General features: G+C 42.1%; 1 protein-coding gene and 1 long non-coding RNA gene across 19 annotated transcripts in view; both read left to right on the forward strand.

The window, feature by feature from the left end:
- Window positions 1-1627: 1627 nt before the first annotated feature.
- Window positions 1628-21480, forward strand: part of kcnt1b (potassium sodium-activated channel subfamily T member 1b) — a 40208-nt gene continuing 20355 nt past the window's right edge. For 3 of the 18 annotated variants that reach the window (XM_057031989.1, XM_057031994.1, XM_057031997.1), the window contains exons 1-5: window positions 1653-1806; window positions 2225-2297; window positions 4685-4733; window positions 5358-5525; window positions 18362-18400. In XM_057031989.1, the coding sequence (XP_056887969.1) occupies window positions 1780-1806; window positions 2225-2297; window positions 4685-4733; window positions 5358-5525; window positions 18362-18400 (356 nt within the window). In that variant the 5' untranslated portion in view covers window positions 1653-1779. Of the gene's footprint in view, window positions 1807-2224; window positions 2298-2792; window positions 3092-4684; window positions 4734-5357; window positions 5526-12951; window positions 13415-16875; window positions 16897-18361; window positions 18401-21480 lie in introns of those variants that run through there. The other 15 variants (XR_008950464.1, XM_057031995.1, XM_057031990.1 and 12 more) reach the window with 12 other exon arrangements.
- On the forward strand, window positions 18407-21231 carry LOC130525339 (uncharacterized). Its single transcript, XR_008950465.1, has 2 exons — window positions 18407-19911; window positions 20641-21231. It is a non-coding gene; the product is annotated as an uncharacterized LOC130525339 (long non-coding RNA).

Below are 21480 nucleotides of genomic sequence, written 5' to 3' on the forward strand. Positions count from 1 at the left end.
CCCTTCTGATCATCGTGAGCTTTTCACGACGAGGGTGTGTTCACGCATGCGGTGACTGTAAGGCGCCGCCACCAGGGACATCATGTGGCGTCAGCATTTTGCCACAGGACACTCAGAGTGTGTGTGCGTATTGGAAATAAGGAGGCGAAGGACCCGGTTGGCAGGGTTACGCTGGTTGGTCTGAGCTTTTCAGTCGTGTAAATGCCTGGGAATCAATGCTTATTCCTGACCACGGGGGTCATGGGGGTGCTGGAGCCTGCCCGCTGCAGTTATGAAGGCTGGCCAGCAATAAAACGAACAAATACAAACAGAGATAGATGAGATGACAACCTATTTTTTTTAATATATTCATTGCAGTTGTTTAGTTTCTATTTTAGTTATTGTATAATATGCATTTTAGATGTTATGTGCTTATTATGTGACATCTTAATGATGCTCCTCATCCACTACTACATCGATGCAATTCCCAGAGCTCTTTATACGTCAATATTTGTTCTGCTGTGTTCTGCTCTAGTAAAGAGGCTGCAAATTCAATTGCTCTTCCTTCATATTAATCAACAGAGTGTGTTGTGCAATAATTACACCTGTAACTGCTTGTACATTTGTGCAATTATGAGGGAGAAACAGTTGTTATTTGGTGCAACATCACACAGTGTGAGGCAGTCCTGTGAAGGGAACAACTGGGGCTTCCACAACGGACAAAGAACTGGTTACATTCGCTTGCATTTCCGGTGATTTGGATGTCTTTATCATTATCGCTCCTCAAATAGACTCAAACCTTATAAATAAAACCACTTTACATCTGTCCTCTTCCAGCCAGACGAACGCAGGTGCTTTGTGATTCACACGCCATATTCGTCTCCTGTATGACATAGATGCCTCCTGGCTGCTCGTTGAGCGCTCTACAGGCTCAGCGTTTCCATCTCCATCTGTTTTTAGACACTTTGCAAGCTGGAGGAGAAATATTCCAGAAGTACAGTTGGCCAAAGTGTGCTGAGGATCAGCCAGGCTCAAAAACTCTGAAAACTGTTGCCAGGTGGTTGGTTGGTTCGAGGAGCCATCAGTGCGAGATGCAGCAGCCATTGATGTTACAAAACCATATTTACAGTTAATGCACAACATAGGCTGCCAGGTTAGGGTCTGTCTTTGTTTCTCACACACAAAAGAGAGATGATTCAGCAGAAAATATAGCTGCCTGGTCATCTTAGTACAGGCAGTTTTAGATCGATGTGACGCTATTCCCGTTATATATGATACTATTCAATAATTAGGGAGATAAAAGAGCAGTTTGGTTGATTAACATTGCAAAATATGCCTCCCTTGTGTGCTGTAAACTTGGTTGCGCTGTCAGTGCCTGGAAATAAGCTTTGGTGATTCTCTGCAGAGCAATTATGCTGTAAACAGCCGTGGACGGACGCTTAGATTTGCTGTCGTTATGCAGCTTGTGCGCACATTTGAGAATAGGTGAGGGAGTTTTGCCATTGCAAAAAATAAAATCAAATCTGACGGAAGTGGAAATACGGGAATCGGGATCTTGAGTGAGCTGCGACTGCTGGCATGAGAAAAGCACGAGTGGCTGTGTGGGCTTCAGAGCGATGACGCTCAGCGCTCCCACCCCTCGGAAAATAGGCTGAAAAGTGGAGAGGCTGAGCGCGAGGAAGGCACACACGGCAACGCGTCCATTCTGGAGGCACACACGAGCCGGAGGTGTCTCCCACCCGTCCCCCGTTGACCACAGAATGAATTTCTTTTTCAATATGAGGGGGACCATGGTGAGGCATGCAGCAGATGAGAGGGCTGTTCCAGGTATGTTTCAAATATGTGTGCTGTAACGTAGTGGTGCATGTGCTGTTCATGCTCCATTGGTAACTGTGAGGGGGGGAAATAAATAAAGGACATTGCGTTCACTTCTAATTCAATGTTTTAGTGTGTCTACCTGCACTATATTTTATCTTAGAGGATTATATTAAAATGCAAGTACAATAAAAAGTTCCTCTCTTAAATTTCACTGCCAGATGTGTGGAGAGATGTGTGGACCTAAATTCTGACATGTATTTTATTCTTTAAATGTGTATTTTCTTTTAAATCCTACATTTATTGAAAACACATCATATCATCATATAACACAGGGGTGTAATTATATTTAAAAAGAGGTGCAAAATCAATCTCTATATTACTAATTTATTCATTCATTTGTTTGTTAATTTTTTTTTTTTTTACATAGTTTACTCTGATTTGGCTTCCTCAGCACACAGAATCCTTTCAAAGGTGGCCAACAGATGGCGCTAGAACTGAAGGTGAGTCCAGGTTGGGACGCGCACTGACCTGCTGAAAGGGCCACTATGAGAACGCAGATGCTGATGCTGATGCTGATGCTGATGCTGATGCTGACGGGGGGCATTAAAAGCTGCGGGGGGTGCAGCTCGCTCGGCCACGATGCGACATTTAATAATTTGAAAGGTCCCGGTGATGTTGTGACGTGTCGAACCGTGGGGATTGATACAGGAGCCGGGAGGAAAAACAAGTTTCGGATCGATAGAAGTGGTGGGGGCCTCATTCTGCATCTGTCAAGCGATAGAGTTGAATAGTTGGACACAACACAGGCAAACAATGTTGTTGCTAAGAGACGAGGAAGTGCCTTGGTGCGGATGTCGCTCAGGGGGGCGCGCATTGATATGTAAATGAGCTGTCAGGTGTGCCCGCTTCCGTAAATTAAAAGATTTTTATCCAATCAGCGACGGACTGAGGACCGTAGAACTACTGTCTCGCATTTGAGGATGGGGGGGTCTAGCTTACTCAGCATTAGCTTGTGTCGCTAAAAACATTTTACCATGTTTTGTTTTTACCTGGCTTAAGCTAATTCTCGATCTCCGTCCCTGCTAATGAGCAGACGTATCTCATAAAAGTGACATTTAAAAGAAAAATGACCGCGAATTTGCAGGGGCGTGTTGACACCAGACGTCCTCTGTCACACCGTGAAGGCTGTGCGGACCGTGCGTGTGGAGGTTATCCAACCGGAGCCCGGTGTTTACGGTGATGGGATCGGTCAGAAACCTCACCAGCACGGTGCTGCTCGCCGTGGGGTGCATTTGTAAGTTTGCATCTTTTCCGTTCGTCTTTATCATGGAGGTCACGCCGTGGAAGTTCATACGAGCCTTTCTTGTTACCTCCGCCAAGCAGCGGACAGTATGTGACAGCCGGCGTTTGCGTGTTTGTTTGTTAGCAAAATAACTCAAAAGTTGCGCACGGATTTTAATGGAGATGTTGATAATGGGCCAAGAAAGAGCTGAATACATTTTGATGATGTGCGAAATTCCGGAGGGACTCTGACCTTTGATCTTCCAATGTCAAAAGCTTTGATCATACAGCAAACCAACCTGCTATGTTATGTAACCTCGTGTTTCGACCGCCTATATGCACATATGATCTTGAGCTTAATCTTGATCTTCCTTAGGATGTCTTTGAAATGGTTGTTTTGTGTTTACCTTTAAATAAAATGTGACGCTAATCAGTCAACCTCATCTAAGTATTTGTTAATATTTTTTTTCAGTTAAAATGCAAATTTAAGGAGAAAGCATGTAATTCAGCTTTGAATATTTTTTCTTTTTTTGCTCACTTTGACCCTTTTATCGCTCCCTTTTTTTAGACCAGTTTTATCTGTGCCCTCGGTCTATTTTTTTTTCTTTTTTGCTGCTTTGATATTCTGAATCACTGGTATTCTCTATAAAATGGAGACGTCATGTTCCTCTCAGCAACCCTGTTACCCATTATTGTGGTCACTCTGGGCATCCATTAAGCCAGCTCTTAAGGGTTTGAGATTGTAGATTTTCAGACTAGCAGCATTTAGTTTTCATGGTTGACTTGCAGCCACCCTATCTGCCTTTTTTATTTTGTCCTCCAGTTTTTTAGTTTGTTGCGCACGCTGATGTTTTTATGCATCCACACATATTTCCATATTTCGGTTTAATTTCCTGTTTCCTCCCCTCATCTCTTCGACACATGATTACCCTGCAGCTTTCCTTTCTCTGTGCTCAGTTAATCAGGGAAGCATGTCTCTGTGTGCTATTAGCCCATTCTAGGCTGCCCACACTGTACTCTGATGACCACACGCAGATATGTTGCTTGGTATTAGCCACTTATGCCCCCGTTGAGGATTTATAGGAAAATCAAAACAATCTGAACAGGATGCACACATGACTGAACATACAAGTGGTCTTTGAAATAGGAGCTGCATTAGATCACTCGAGCAGAAGTGGAGACACATGGTTGACCCTTACGCTGTGGTAGAAGGAACATGCTTTCATACATCCATTACTACACACGTCCTCAATAAACACAGATTTTTCCCTCTGGAGGAAAATAGTTGATCGATTCACATTAAACATTGTTTTCTACTGAATATGTAAGGAAGACGTCAACTTGGCACATGCGAGGCAGCGAGCCCATTAATCAAGCTGCACAGTTGCCATTAAATGGGTGATTGATGCTCTTGCTCTGTTTAAGGAGCTCTCACATTTCACAGGTGCCACTCAACTTCGAGCCGAGTTAAGGCGCAGAGAATCCTTCTCTTTTACATGCTGGCTAAGGTGGTTTCGTAATAAGCCCATTTGAATTCACTTGTCTGTTATTTCTCCCACTTCCCTTACTTCTCCCTTCTTCCCTCATCATGCAAATCGTCCACAAGAGGCAGCCATGAGCCCTCCACGCCGATCCTCGGGTTCCCATGGTGACAGGTAATTGCCCCTGAGCACTTCGTTCCAGCACATGTGACATTGAGTAACACAGGGGAAGCACTTACACAAACGCGCGTGTTCACCCACTTTTTAACTGAAGGTCAACTTGTCACAACCAGCACTTTTAATGTAAGAGGCTTAAGACATTAATTGGAATTAAATATTTGATTTTCCTTTGCATTTATGTGTTGGATCGCAATATATTTACAGATGCTGTTAGGTACAGGTAATATACTTTCACTCACTTTGAACCATATTCCATTAATGAAGATAACTATTTTTCAAATAACACATAAAATAAGGCTGTTTTAGAGCCTGTTCTAGTTGCAGCTCTACATGCAATGGCTGTTATAGCACATTGAAAACATCGTCCAGATCCTCAGTGTAAGTTTAAACTTTTGCAAAAGCGCTCTCTTTGTGAAGCTGTCAAGTTGGGTTCAATATTATTTTTCATTAGAAATTAACATTTCCTAGATTTTGTGTCCTGTCTCACTGAATATTGTCATTTATTGCTTCTCCTCTTCAGCCTAATCCCTCCTGAACAGCCAGCTAATATTGTTATCTTGATTACAGTCACTGCCGCTAATGACATGTTAACTGCCCCCACCTCAACTCCCCCTGCAGGACCTCCGCTGAGACGGTGCAGAAGAACAACAGCAGTAACTCTGGCGTTATTCTGGACATCTCCGCGCTTAAGATGGCGGAGGTGGAAACCGAGGTGCCTCCACTTCCGCCTCGCTATCGCTTCAGGGACTTGTTGTTGGGGGACCAGACATTCCAGAACGATGACAGGTAATGTGAAGAAAACGTGCACACTGTGGTATTCGAGCAGTTGCCTGAGGATTGTTTTCTTTCACAACGTGACTGCAGCTAACATTGGTACCAATACTTTCATACAATTTGGCTCATCTCCTTTTTTTGGTGTTGCTCGACTGAATAAACAGTCAAGATTTTGGCCGGTTTCTTCTGGGCATTCCCATTTAAAGACAGTGAGTAAGATGGATTTTCACTGAGGCAACTTATCTATAGAGATGAGAAAAATAAAACAAATGATAAACGGCAGCAGGGCAAATATTTGGAGGCATTATTTAATCTGAGCCGTACAGGAAAAAGCCTATCGCTTCCCTGTCGTCTGGGGCTGCAGTCTGTAGATCACGGAGCATTTTGGAGTCTCCTAAGAGTTCAATTATTGCTGTGGTTGGAGAAGCAGGCCAGCAAATGCTGTTTGCTGCCCAGGAGAGGGGGAATTACCAGAGCATCCGTCTCAGAAAGTACCGCGGAGCTCTCCGTGGTACTGAAACCAGGCTAAAGGGTCAGCACTTCAGCACTTTTGGTGAAGAGGAAATGGAGCCCCCGATTTCCTGCTTTGACCTGGTTTTGCCAGTAATTGCATGTGAACCATTCCTTGCAATTTGCTTCATTGTAAAGTCCAGATCATTCCGCCGCGAAGGGATCCTCAATCTGCACTTTTGAATATTGTAATCCGATGTCAGCGGACAGTTGTGGTTCTGTAAAGCAGACGTGGTTCACTGTGTCGGGTAATTACTGTTGCACAATTGCTGGGCCTGCTGTTGGATTTCACATGTTCCTCATGTTACTGAACCAATGCACACTAGAATTTAACGCAATGTTGAATTTTTACCTCTGCCTGCTCCGGTTGTGTTGTCGCTATAATCACGGTGGTGCTTCTTATCTTTTGAATCCAGGTTTTTTGTGGTTCAGAACAACCTCTGTGTTTCAGTAATCATTGCGAGCCTTTGTGTTTTGCAATTAGTTTATTGATCTGGCTCTATGAAAGGGAAAGGCTATTATCTTTTCTTATCTCTCCGCACACTGTGTCTGGGTCTCCTGCCATGAAGTAGCTGTAAATCAGAGCATTATTGACACGATAAATAAACAACTCATATGTTGTTTTTCTGTGCCACATGATCACAGATGTTCATATTATAGCATCTCATTCTGCAGATTCTCTTCAAGCTGTTTTCTGATCACTGGTAAATTACACGAGGTAATTAGACCTTGTTGCTGTTACTTGTTGCTGAGCTGTGTGTGTGTGTGTGTGTGTGTGTCTCCAAACTACATGCAATTAAAATCCAATCCATACCCCTCATCAAATAGTAACTTGATGAAAAGTGTAGCCTCTTAGGCACAGAGACATTCAGCTCACTACATTATGTGCACAGGGAATGAGGATGCGAAGGAAAAGACCATCATTAATAGCATCTTGTAGTGCTGCTCTGTAATTGGTAGTTTCTACGTCTTTGCTTGTCAACAGAAAGGGAATTGGACTCCTACTCCAGTGCCTTGCTCTATTTCTTGGTTTACAACCTCTTGTATGCTTGCGGTTTCTAATGTTGATTGATCTTTTCCCGTATGAATTCTCAAATTTAAACCCACAAAGCAAAGTAACCCTCAGAGGACTCTTCAGAACCCCCACCCCCCACTCCCTTTTGCATCTGGGTTTTCCCCTTTTGTTTCAGCAAAGATATTGCTTCACCTCCGGGAAAGCTGATGCTGTAGTACAAGATGAGACTGTTTTTAGATGTTTTTCTGACATTGGAGTTATTTTAAAGTTTTATTATTTGTCAGAAAGCTAGGCACAAGTATGCCATACAGTAAATGAAACAATCCTCCTTATTATTGTGGTGGGGCCTTTAGTGATCCATCTGTGGTTTTCCTGTTTAGTGCAAGACCCATTGTGGCACTTAGTCTGCATTTAGCTGCGTGGGTGTGCAGTATTGGTGCAGCAAGGCTTGAGTGTGTATTGTGGGGGTGGGGGGGGGTCTCTCCCGACTGAACTGTCATTATTGTCAGCCTTCACAAGGCTTTCATGAACGCTGGGATGTGTGGGAGCTGGAGATTAGCGATCACACTGAAGTCACAGGTCTGTCAGGCATGCGGTGTCTCATTCGTGCAATGTATTTATCTGCTTATTTATTATGTAGGGATGTTCAATGCCAGTTTCTTTTAGTACTTGTGTGTGTGTGTGTGTGTGTGTGTGTGTGTGTGTGTGTGTGTGTGTTTTGCCTTGAGTAATGGTGCATTATATCAACAGCTATTAAGAATACTGATACTTTGAAATAAGGCTCTATCAGCCTAGTTCCATTACCTGGTATCGGTTCTTGCCCATCCCAATGACAATGTAATATATAGCTTGTGTTTACCTTAGCATGTGATCATACCATTAAGTTGTAAAAGGTCGTTAAATCACCTCTCAACTCTACTTTCTCTCTCTTTTTTAGTGTTTAATTATGACTTGCCTGATTATAGATTCAGTATGAGAGGGAGTTCCAAGTAGAGCAAAGTGTCTAGCACTAATTGTTCATGTTTGTCGGAGGCAGATGTTGGTCTGTGCTAATGCTACCGCAAGCATCTCCTGGGATTTGATGCCTGGATGACGTCTATTGGAGTACGTTAGGGAGGATGGTGCAGAAGGAGTAGAAATACCCAGAGGTAGGAGACCAGATGGATACAGCAGAGGAGAATCTGGAGGAAACACAGAAACAACGACGGTTGAGATGAAGCCAAGGACGAAAGTCTTTCATTAGATGCAATAAATTATAAGATTAGGTCCAACATACTACAGCAGTTGTTTAATTTCCACTGGTTTCAACTGAAAAATGATTAAAGTTAATCAATTTGTGCTGTAAAATGTTCTATAAAATGTACAGTACGCACTCGCCAGCTGATAACTAAGACCTATTTCAGCTGTGTTCCCATACACACCAGTTCAGAAGCGTTTCGATTCTCGCCTGTTACATCTCATCGCTACAGTTTCCCAACATCCTCGTCTGTAAGGGCGAGTGTAGCTCCTGGTGCTGTGCACTTCCGATAAGCAGCCAGAACTCGCAATTTGAGACCATAGGTGGTATTAGTCACCACCGCCATCATCAACACAGCGCGTGTGGGCGACACTTGAAGGCTGCTTGACTTGTTCTCCTCAGCCCCAGAGTGGCCTCGCATCTTTGACATTTTGTCACTCTAAAGGATTAATGCTATCATCAAAATCACACAGAGGTCCCAAACATGCCCCACGGTGTGTCACAGTTTAAAATTTCTCTTGGAATTTATGCTCCCAGTGAGAATAAGCAACAAAGTGAGCGAATAAAAGGTGAGAATAGACGAAGGCTGCAGGCTTTGCGTTCCGTAAAGGCTCTGTTTACGCGGGGGCGCTGCCTTGTCTTAAGTTGTCTTCTAAAGGCTAAAAAACAGCTAAAATGAGGTTGCTGTTTGGTATCGGTTCTACACGCAGTGTGTGGCGTTCTGCACTGCGATGTTTTTAAGGTGGGAATCTCAGCTCCTACCTGCCAACTTCATTAGTAATAATGGAGTTGCCCTGTCAGACTTAATAAACAGCAGTAATGATGGTGGCAACTTAGTGACCCTAGCAGCTTTCAGGAGATGCAATCAGACATGCGTGACTCAGAATATTAAGCTCAATTAAGTCTCATTGAAAACACAAACTTAAATTCCTGGAGTGATGAGAATTCCTACTGTTGACTTGACAGCCTTAATGATTTCTGAGACTGACTGTTGTGAGAGTTGGTCCTAAGCAACAGCCGGCTCGACTCATTTATCAACTACCTGCCACCAAAATCCTTTTAGCCTCCTGCTCGGGAGGGAAAATGAGCACAGAAGTGCCACTTTATCTGCAGCTCAAGGCAGAAACGGACAGATTTTTCCCAAGTGTCATTTTCTACTCTCCCAAAAAAATGTTTGGATTTGGAAACAATCCAACACTTATTTTAGATTACTCTAAATTGATATGTAATAAATGCACAAGTCAATCAGATGAGTGCTTTTCTAACTGCTCTTATTTGCATTTGGAGAGTCGCAAATGTGAAAGATTATTTCCCTTTTTGATTTTCTTTGCCTCGCCCATGTAATCAGCCAAATGTTTCATAATCAATGACCTTTGTGGTTCACTGATGACAGATTTACAGGATTATTTTCAGACAAGAACATGGTGGCAGCTTTTTCTGTCAGTCACAGGCGGCCAGTGAAGTGTTGTCTACACCTACATTCTCTTTTAACACTATCAATATATGTTTATTAATTTAAGCATCCCTTAAATTGTCAAAGCTGACTACAGGTTAAATCGAATATCTTTTTATCCTGAATAGACAAACTCAATGACGTGTCTGCATATATTTGTTGGGTTTTCATGTGTCAAGTGGATTACATAAGAAGGTGATAGATTGCCTTGATTCTCGACTCCAACGTAACGCTTGAATCCATAAGCATGATTCATCCTCTTTGCAATTCATGAGGTTTGCCCCAGCAGGGATCAATATTGTTGGGTTGGACATTGGGTTATTTATGGCTGTTAGATGGCAGAAAAACAAATTAAACGGTCCTGCAAATTACAGTGGATCATCTTTTTTTTTTTTTTTCACACACAAACAGGAGAAGAGCGTGCTGTTGGAGTGCAGATGTGTCTGTTCATACAGCCGTTGAACGTGAGCTGTTCCGTAAAAATATTGAACCTTGATAATATACAGGAACAATGAAATGACGGAATCTTCCCACAGAGAGTCTGTAGACAATATACGTGTACATTTTTAGTCCAGACAAAACGCCACCAACTGTCCATCAGACACTTTCAGCTTTTGAAAGAGAGCATGTCAAACCTTTTGAAAATAAATGTGTCTGAAACTGTGCAGGCTTGCCTGCAGCAGCTCTGGCCAGACCTACTCCTCTCTGGCTTTATTGCGTACAGACAGACGGCTCGCCCACAGCAGAGCCAGCTCACTGCTTTAATATGTTTTGACAGGGGAGGCTCAAGCACAGCTCTTGACACCCATCTGCTGCAGGAACCACGAAGGGAAAAGGCCCAAGCGTCCTTGAGAAGAAAGGACAAATGCAGTAGTTTCTGTAGATTTTAACGGCTGTTGTTTCTTTGCGTGTAATTTGTTCTTTCAGGAACATAACTGACAGCACAGCCTTGTTTTGAATTAATCTATTCTGGCGTCAAACTGGGTACCTTTTATTATTTTGCTTTTGCCAGAGGATGAAAGTAATTACCTCAGAACATTGAATTTATTCAAGCTTTTGTGCCAAGCATTTTACAGTGGTTTGCTTTGCCAGCTATATCCAGCACTGAGCCGGAAAGCCTCGCTGCAGCTCTTCCATTTTGGTGTCATGCTGCTTTTAAATCCTGCATGGAGTGAACAAAATGTATGCAGGGCTCCATTAAAGGCTGTTCTTTCATGGATGGAAATCCTGTACTATCCTACATAGCTATTTTCAAGCAACCGGTCTTGCTAATTAATAGCAGGGGAAAGTGTAGATAAGCTTTCCTGCAGCGGCAAATTCTGCACGTGTGATGGCAGCCTGGGATTTAGCTCGAAAAGAGCAAAATGTTCTGTTTTATTTCATCGATTTATTAAAGATTAATTCTAATCTGAAGTCGTAGTTCTTTTGTAGAGCAAATCCTGCTGTCTTCTTGCCTGCTCCACAGACACTTGTTGGTCTCCTTTATTAGTCCCCGTCTTTCACGTTCACTCAGTTCCAGCAGATTTAGTTGTCAGTCATGTTTCTCCCCTTTCAGATGTCGGCTTGAACGTTAACCCATGAGCTCTTCAGCCGTCCATTCTCTGATTTATGCTTTTCAATAAGCTTTTCTGCTTGGGAGGGTTTTATTGGCTTCACTATCTCTTCAACTATATAGGCCATTAAATAATAATGCATTTATTTACATTAGATTTCAAAGTTTTAATATTGCTTTGTAGAAATGTGTTTTCAATTTAACCAGTTTCTTTTAAATGTAGAGAAAATGAGCCTAAAGTTGTTGTTTTTTTTTACCGTGTCTCTATCCAAAATCTATGGGTGGGATGTGGCCTTCAACAAAACAAATCATCATCAGTCTTTCTGATTTTTATAACTTAATGTGAATTATTTTATCATTAGTGGAGCCTCCTAGGGGAAACAGCTCAGGGCTCTGATCCATTTATGTCATTAGGTCCACAGTTCATCAGGGCTGGAGATCAGGTTCTCTGTGTGGCTCTGCAGTTCGTTGCTTCACCACCAAGTGTCCCTGTGTTCAAATGTGTGCGGCTGCAGCTGCTCATAAACACACCCACATCTCTTCTCTACCAAGTACAGCCACGATGCAGTAAATTAGTCCTATTAGTCTTTCTAGTCTGTATATCTAAGCTCTTGCTCAGGGTCAAGGATGTGCATCGTTACCACATTAATTAAGAAGTCTAAACCTGCACTCACATCAAACTTTAAAACTGGGTGTCACCCAGTTTATTATTTATGGAGTCTTATTGCAGTAGTCCACGGTGTGATGTGTTTTCCTGATACTTGATGTTGATAAATAGTGTTTCCAGCCGTCTGGATTTTAAATGCAACCCCGCTGGGGTTATGGGCTCATGTGCATGTTCTGTAAATGCGGTCTGCAAATGAACCACTTCCTTCAAAAGCATGATTGGCACTGATAAAAAAGGGTCGCTTATGACGTGAAAAACAGAGATGAACAAATATGGCTGCTCTCTAAAGCTGCGGGGTGCGTTTCTTATATACTCCTCTCACTTTTTAATGGCCACATTAAATGCTGTAGTGCTGGCCAGCGCCATTGTTAAAGCACCTGAGGTAAATATCAGCTGCCAGTATAGTGTCACGCCTCCCATCTGTCGTCCCCTCCAATTTGCATTTTTCATCGGTGCTTCATTTTCCTACACTTAATCAGCACCTGCAGCTAAGACGGAGTAATAAATGGTGGAAGGGCAGTGATTTGGCGTCTTTGGTCTATTAGTGCTGCTCCGTTCTTATTCGATTTTAATTCCTGATGTTGGTAAAGCCGCTCTGCTCTGATGGCAGCACTCACCTCGGTTCGTGGGTTCTGTAGCAACATCTGGCTCACCTTTATTTCATGTCTCACTGTGGTAAATTGGTGTCTGACGTGCCCGTTTAACCGGAAGGACATCTACCTTTTAAAAAGCTTTCAGTTTAATTGTATACCTTCAATACGAGTAGTTCGATGATAAAACTTTGCTAAAAACTTTAGTGCTCTGAATTATTTATTGCAGGACAGGTAAATTTTTTATTTTTTTTTTGGAATTAGACTTCGTTTAAAACGGATCTTGACAAATTTAAGAGAAAGTAAAATGAACCGTTTGGCTTCTCTGAATCATCTCGAAATATTTCACGGTTTTCTGATCGATAGAGCTAAAAGCCTAAAATTTGACCACGATTATATAATCTCATTGTAAATCCGGTTGGTGGAGCGGTTGACGTGTAATCGTGACGACGCGCGAACCTCAGAGACGCACCGATCCACGATTTCTCAATCAGGGATGGAGGATTGCGCGACACCAGGGACCGATGCTCCGTGAGTGCGTCTGACGACCCCCGTGATGCGGCAGGGAAGCAGGCGCGCCCCCTCCGCCTCGGCACAGCACCAGTGAGACGGGAAGATGCGTTAGTCTCCGCCGCTGTGGGTCTGTGAATGAGCCTGCCTGTTCCGACGCCGAGAGGAGGAAAACCGATTCGCGGCTGCGCTGGAAGTAGCATCCGCCGAGGCGCAGAACCATGGCAGGCGCAAAGCTGACGCCCTCGCCCTCGGAGATCGACCCGGACGTCAAGACCGAAGTGCAGAAAACCCCCGAGCCCATATGGATAAACCCTTCCAACTCCCTACGGACCATGGGTTCTTTCGAGAGCGATGCCGGCCAAAGGTAGCTGCCGCAGACCCTCACCAAAGACGCATGACTCTGGACACAGATCGCATGCGCGCATGCATCTGTTAAATGAAACGATGCTAAACGCAAGGTGCACAGAGTCGCCTTAATACCTCTGCTCGATATCGTCCTCGTTAAAAGTTGAACACTGATCAGCACTCCAGTACCATGATAGTAAGCAGCACCGGTTTGATTTAACACATGAAACCAAACATACAGGCAGCGCGCCTTCATGTGTCAGGTTCATGTCGAAACGCTAAAATAGTGCCGTTAGTTCCCTCCTCTAACCCATATTTTTATTTAAAGCCCTCAAAATGTAACGATTACATAAGTCATGGAGTGGTGCATTCCCGTTCCAATTTTAAAGGGAGGAAAAATCAAACTGCAAACCATGGGAGGCCGATGTTGACATGTTTATATGCACATCTCACTCAGCAGAATTTACATGCACATTTCCACTGCTCTAATTTGGTTGACAAATTCCTGGAACGGCTGATCTGCATGTGTGTGTTTTGCAAAAAATATGATGATTTGAGCTGTAGAGAAATGCAGCGACTAAAGCCCAGGTGGAGTCTGATATAGAGGCTGTCTGAGGTTGAGTTGGATGAGAAGGATCGTGCTTGTTTGGCAGTGTTTCAGGGGGAACTGTACGACCAATATGGTGTCGCAGTCTGTTCTGCTCTTGTTTGAATCATGCATTCATGCTTTTTTCTATAGGTGTAGATTCAAAAATGAAACCAAGCCATTATTGTGATGTCACAATTACGCAACTCCAAATTTGCATTAGCAGTGCTGCTGATACTGACGTATTATATTGACATGATGACATTTATTAAAGTTTCATAAACTGCTAATGCAGCGCTTCCTTTTACTGCTGCATGGGTCTCAATCCTGGTTAACTTTTATGTGCCATAAATGCAAGTTTTCTGTTTGAAAACCTCAAGCCTTCACACTTCTCTCTGGAGTAAAACATGTATGAGCGCTCGCTGCCAGAAGAACGGTGCTTTCAATGCTGAAGACATGTAATGTTGATTGTGAGGGAGCATTCAGTAGGATTAAAATGGGTTTCAGGATGATGTTTTTAATAGGCTCACCGCTGTGTGGGCTGGCCTGCAGAAATCAGCAATTAGTTCATGTGCTGCGGTATGATGGGACCCAACAGTACTTTTTTAATAATTTGCATTTCTCCAAACTAGAATGTGACCATTGTTGCTCAGGTCTAGCAGTCAGAGGATGTGAGGTCATGAGTGAGTCAATACTGCGTCCAGCAGCATGACCAGGCCAATAAACTCGCAACGACACAATCACGTTCTACGTTTGTGTTTATCTGCTGCTCTGTGTTGACATTTAGATACCGTAGGCAGAAATGAAATGACCTGGGATATCGTCAGCAGCTGAGAGGCTGTCAGGTCTCCAGCAGTTTATTTTGGCAGCCTCACCAGCAAACGGTCTCCCTGTGAGAAATCTGGTTGGGGAACAGTCCTTTGGTTTGTTCTGCTGTCCAGGGCACACCTGAGGGACTCATATTCTCATTAAAATCTCACCAGTGTGGTTTATTACAAGGGATTAGTTGTGATTAAAGAGGAAATGCCAACGAAGAAGACTTGGTGTAAAATATAGCTTCAATATCTGCGTTTTTAAAGTGGTGAGCTGTAGGTTGTGATGGGAGCTTGTAGAAATCTCATTCTATGCAATCATTAATGGCTTATTAAGGTGAAAACAAGTGCCATATGGTCGTCGGATACTCGTATAACATTAAGGTGTTTCTCATTTGTTGCATTAGTCTCACATAAAAGGTAATTGGATTAGGATAATCTGGGACACTGCTGGGGATATCGTGCAAACAAAGGGTATTTCAGGATATGAACCTAAGCTGTGAGGCCATCTGGGATTTAGAAATGCGGATTTCAAATTTAAAAATGAGAAATCATATGTAAGAAGTTATTCCAGTCTAGCTTTTTTTAAATTGAAGCGGGAGGCAACATGTAACTGGGCTGATTTGTGAATTGTTTCCTTATGTATCAGTGAATGTATGAAAACACCCAACAAGGTACAGCATCAGGCTCTAGTGCTCTGCCTACATCCATCCACAGGATGATTGAGGGTTTCTACTTGTATAGATTGTCCATTATTATTCCTCTGAAATTGGAGGATGTGGCCTATTGAGTTGGCTTTTTACTGAAAAAATAGCAAGTGGTTGCTATGGAGGCGCTCTTGAATTAATCAAAAGAATCCTTTAGCAGAATCATTACTGACTGAATCATTAGCTAAAACAATATAGATATACAGACATACATACAGCATATAGTTTATTGAATAAATAGATTGATTGTTTGGCAACAACACCAAAATAATAATGTTTTATGCCTCATTTCTTCTCCAGGCCATTAGATATAAGAGTCAAGTAGTACATACAATGAATGTGTTGCTATGGGATAAATGGAATAATGCCACTTTAGTCTAGAACTCAAGAGTTCATAGATAAAACCAAGATTCTTCTAAAAGCTGACAAACCGATGTGTGCACACGGCTGAACAGCTCCAATATGGGGCTTGAAAATGTTGATTGTTTGCAGTGAAGAGAGAGCAAGCACTCAGTGGAAATGCCCATCGCAGAGCTCTTGAGCACGCTCTTGCCATCTGTAATTTTTCAGATGGATTTGATGTAAACACAACTCCCTCAGTAAGCTGCATTCGTCACACATTGTTTTAGTTTGAGCCATACAGAGAATGCTAACATTAGCCATTTAAGTCATAGTTTTATACCACTCCTTTAATTCCATTTAAATACTGTCCTTTCAGAGTCACTGAGCCATTAAGGCTTATATAGCTCCATGTCAAGGTACCGTTGTTATGGCTACCTGAAGTTTAATATACCTGCAGACCCATTTGGATGTTGGGTTCAGCTCTTGACCTCAGCTGTGTGAAAAGTAATCTATTACAAGCTGTGTGTGAACACTTGCCAGCAGTTAGTCAGAAATAGATGTTTTCTTCAAAAAGAGAGCATGTAGGTGTCATTGAAGTTGCCCACTCACCCGTTATTTCCAACAGATCTTGTTGTTTTGGTTGCATGTGAGACGGCTTTGACAGTCGTCCAGGTGTTAAGTTACGTTTCCTTCACTGTCTGTCATATTTTTAGAGAGGAGAACTTGAGCTGCAACTGTGGTATGTGAGGAACTGGTCAGGAACGCTGGTATTTGCTGAAATGTTGGACAGCCCACTGATGCCCGTTAAATAATTAAGAAACTACAAAAACGACACCCTTTTGTCTTTGAAAAGCTGCAGATACAGGCTGGTGCGGTGAGCCCTCCCACTTTCTCAGTCAGTCCCTGAGGGTTGTTCTCACTTGCACTGAGTGAAAACATAATGTGGAAGTGCTGGCTGTCTTAGCAGCTCAGCTGCTGCTTGTGAGTCCAGGTTCTGTCTGCAAAGAGGTGGGAACTTGTTTGCTTTTCATTGAGAGTCTTCATAACTGCAGCGGTATGTAAATGGCAACATGATGCTAACGGCAAACGCTAATATCATGTGTAGCTCTCAGTTAATATAAATCATCTTTATTACCCGGTAAATGCTTGCAGAATAGGCAGTGATAGAAGGCATAGATTTGATCTTTTCACAGTTATTCACTTCTATATGTGCTATAGTTCTTTTGATAGAAGATAATTGTTGTGGCTTCTTATGCAGATTTAGCGATTGGGTGCTATTTGCATTACATCAGATTTGAAACATTTATAGGGCATATAATTCTATCTTTTTAGTCTCTAATTTACAGTACAGATCTAAAATATAAGGGAACAATATTTTTCAAATATTGAATTATTTTATTAGATTCTTGCCACCATGGTAACACCCTGTGTGACCAATATCAGGTAATGGTTTTTATTCCAGTCTGTTCTTTTGTCAAACAGCTTTATGTTGTTATATATCCCCAAAATGATTTCATTATGTCCTGGCAACCATTATAATAACTGACCCTGCTCTGTTTTCGACAGAAAAGTGCAGGTTAATTATGACAGGAATCATACAGGTCCTCCCCTGTGACTACTTCCTGGGTTTAATGGACATTCCATTAGTCCATTTCATAAGTCGTTATCATTCCAATATTGATCTTTTGGCACACAGATTCTGCTTTATATTCTTTACCCAGATGTCTAATAGACAGACTTGGATCATCAACTATTTCTGAAAAGATTTGGAACTTTATTTTTATTTTTTATTTTGTATTTATATGTATTTTTAGGCGTATGTTGTAGTGTAAATGTCAGGTGTACTTTAGTGTAACTAATAACATGAGATTATGATCATACCTGCTTGGCTGTAAATTATGTTCTATGAAACAGTTGATGTTTCAAAGAAATATGAAATTTATGTTTACGAGTTTATAATGTCATCAGAAGTCCTTTTGGAAGAATTAAAGTGACAAATACAAACATTAAGTGCACAAAAACCCATCATATTGTTGCTTTTCTAAAGGTTTCTTATCAAAATGAAAATTAGCCTCTTGGTCTCCTATGGTTTGCAATGAGTTGATTTTCCCCACAATCTGCCCCCTTTCTTAATACAAATACACTTTGACTTTCTTGTATTTCCATATTTAATGTTTATTTGTGTTAAGAGTAAAAATGTCTTGACAGTAGGCTTTGACTGTGCAGTATGAAGGTGTCCTCGACCTACATTTGTAGTTTAAATAACCAGGAATATGTGTTTATCATCACCTAAATCTTTGGACCTTCTTGCTGCACAAAGTGTCCTCGGCTCTTCCTTTTAACATTGGAAAATGGCTGCATTCTAACTCGAGATGCATTGAGTGAGGGGGTAAAAAGGCATTTGCTGATGCATCCTGAGTAGCAACCTTTTCTTGCTTTTTGCCTGTTTTCTTTTTCCCTTTCCTGCTTTCATCCTCTCCTAACCTGTGGTTGCCTGTGTCTACGTGTGCTGCATCCAGGTTCCAAGAGGAGTACAGTATGGACTCAACAAATGCCCAGTAAGTTCCTGGCAGCATCATGGTTGCATGGCATGGAATCTTTCAATTCTCACTTTTTGTGGGCACTAAAACTGTGTCCATCAGTGTCCAGTTGGACACAAACATTCCTCAAGGTTGTATCATCATTACATGCATCTGCAACAGTAGGTATTTTTGCCTGTTGTGACAAGGACGCACAATGCTCAACAGACAACATTTGTGGCTACCTTTTCAACATTTTTATGGTGAGGTCTCTGACTGAATAGAAGATTGATGTTTCCATTTCGCTCACACAAATGAAATGGTGAAAAAGCAGCTCACACTTTCAATTGGATGTCACATCTGCTCCTTGACTGAATGTGTAATGTCGAATCAAGTCTTGGCACATTAATCACAAGCAGAAATGCCAATAGTCATTCCAATTCTGCTGCCCTTTCACTCTGCATGCTGTAGGCCATATAAAGTTTGACTTTTTGCAGAGAATCCATGTTCAGTTTGTCAGGCTTTTACCATCTTCAGTATCCAATCAAGACTGGGCAAGAGATTTGATGAGATATCTGGTACCAAGGCATGTAAACATCCAAAATAATGCTCTTTTATCAAAGGGACTTTTAAAGAGTTGGCTCAGACTCCTGGCTTGCTGGGATCTCATCCAGAAAAGATCAAGTTTGCCTCAGCTTTTCAGAGTAATACTGTCCCAAGAACTGTTTATACCTTGCTAACACATGCTGGCAGGTTGGTGGTTCACAAGGTGATCTGCTGTTGATATTTCAACCCTCAGCTATCATGGTTTCCAGTGGTAATAGTGGTATGTCAACGCAAAGAAATCAGAAACACAAGACAAAATAACACCTATTCTCTGCTTGTCTGTCTTCATGCAGAAGATGTTCACTTCTAGGCTAATTATTATTTGATTAGTATTTAATGTCCTGCAATATCAACTTTATGACAAACTTTTTTTTCTGCAGCATTGTGTTATAAGATTAATTGGGGGTTTAATAGTTTAATATGTTTTAATTATTATTGAGGTATTCAGAGTAGAGCTGCCCTTCCTTGACATTTAAGAGTCCGTTGAGATGATAGGGATATTGGGTTAGATTACACCCAGGGTGTCTCATGGAGGAAGTGTTTCAGGCATGTCCAGCTTGGATGAGACCCAGAGACGCATGCAGGATATGCTACAAGGATACTGTCTCCTATCTAGCCCTGGAATTAGTGTGGAGCTGGAGGAGGGAGCTGGGGAGAGGATGGTCTGGGCTTCCTTACTGGCACTGCTGCCCACTCGACCTGGTAGGAAAAAAGGGACCAGACCATTTTAATTTGGGGAAATAGTTTCATATTTACTTTCCATTTATATAAGACGTTCCTGTCAAAGTCTTTGTGGATATCTCCATTGATCAGCTGTCAGTCATGTGATTGTCATTGGCACTGGGTTGTCTGATGGATCAGGTGTGACACCTGCAGTCGAAGACCCGCTTCCAAGCAGAGATTTATGAGGATTCGACCCTGTCAGGCGCCATTCATCTGCTCAGGTGTGAAGCTTGAGATGCTTTGGATCAATATCTTTAATGTGTATTACTGCGTAGGTCTTGTAGTAATTCCATTCTCAGCATATCCCAAAGTGAGCAGCACATTTAGAAGCGTGCATGTCTGTGCTACAGAGACTTCCGTATGGCAACAGGTTGTATTTATGTTTTTCTGATTCTGGGCTCTGGCATATTCTGTCGCAAGATACAGTTTCATGACAATCTCAAGAGTAAAGAGGAAGCGGAGCCGCTTCTGTATACACACGTATACAGGAAAACTCTATTTATGTAAGAACATCTTGTCAATCAGTCTCATTAAGTTATATTAACTGGAGTGTGAGGAATAACCGAAATCCTTTACTCGTAATATTTTCTTAAGGTTTCCATCCATGTCTGCCTAAAACTCGTGGAACAAGCTTTGCACCATATCTCAGCATGAGCAGGAGCAGTAATATCTAAAACAGCTACTTTGGGAAATATTAATTGCTGATATAAAGCTTTTGCAAACCCCTTCAGAATTAACTGCATCTATTAATTGGGGCCCCGTTTCCCCCTTTATTATGATTCACCTGTATGCTGCTTTTATTGTAAATTTAAAATATAAATCAAGCAACCTTGTTATATATTGTATGAGTTTCTAAATCTGTGTGCAGGATGTCCAGATGTGTCGTTGTGCAGCACCTAGTGGCTAGATGCTAGATTCTAGCCTGACACATATTCCACTGATTTCTCCAGGTCTCCTGATGTCCCCCTAAGTCTACCTGCTCACCTACACCTGCTCATGCGCTGCTCTGACAGACACCATATGGAACACAACATCTGGCAGCTGTTTGGCAATTCCAACAAGAATGAATGCTGGGATTTGAATAGTTCTGTCCTGTCATCCAGGTTATCCCCATGTCAACAAGCTCTTTTTGATGGTTGTTTGTTTCAGGCAGGGGGCAAAAAAAGCGTCTGTCTTCCTTTTATTTTGAATCCAAACAGTTATATTTATAGTATATACGAAAAGAAGACACTGTTATATAAGCCCTGTGGCATCTTGAACATTCAGGCTTTCTACTGTTGTGACTGCAAATAGTCAAGTAGTAATAACATGTTTTCAGTGCTATAGGAGCAGGGATCTACGACTACATGCAATACAAACATGACTCAAGCTCGGGGGTCTGTGCATGTTTGTTATCGGGCAAATCTCTATAAACTGCTCTCACTGTATAGAATTTGACTCTCTTGGTTCATTTTGGAGTCATGTTTCAGCTGCTCACATTTCCTGTTTGAACTAATTACAGGTGCCCGTAGATAAGCTGGGTAAATAAAAAGGTTATATGACAGCTGTCTCATTGCAGACTATTGGAACATTACCTCCCTACTCCCTCTTTTTTCCACAATTACCAGGTGATGGAGCATCATTTACAGTACCTGTGTCTCTTGGTAGAAAGATGGAATCACACGGCATAAAAATTGTGGTTAGTGCCTGAATAGTAGGTAGGTGCAATTGTACATGTGTAGCCTCAGTTCACACTTGGGTTTTGTGCAGCATTACACACAAAAACATGGACATTTCCTGCATTAGAAGCT

The sequence above is a fragment of the Takifugu flavidus genome, chromosome 5 (assembly GCF_003711565.1).
Source record: "Takifugu flavidus isolate HTHZ2018 chromosome 5, ASM371156v2, whole genome shotgun sequence".
Taxonomy (NCBI): Eukaryota; Metazoa; Chordata; class Actinopteri; order Tetraodontiformes; family Tetraodontidae; genus Takifugu; species Takifugu flavidus.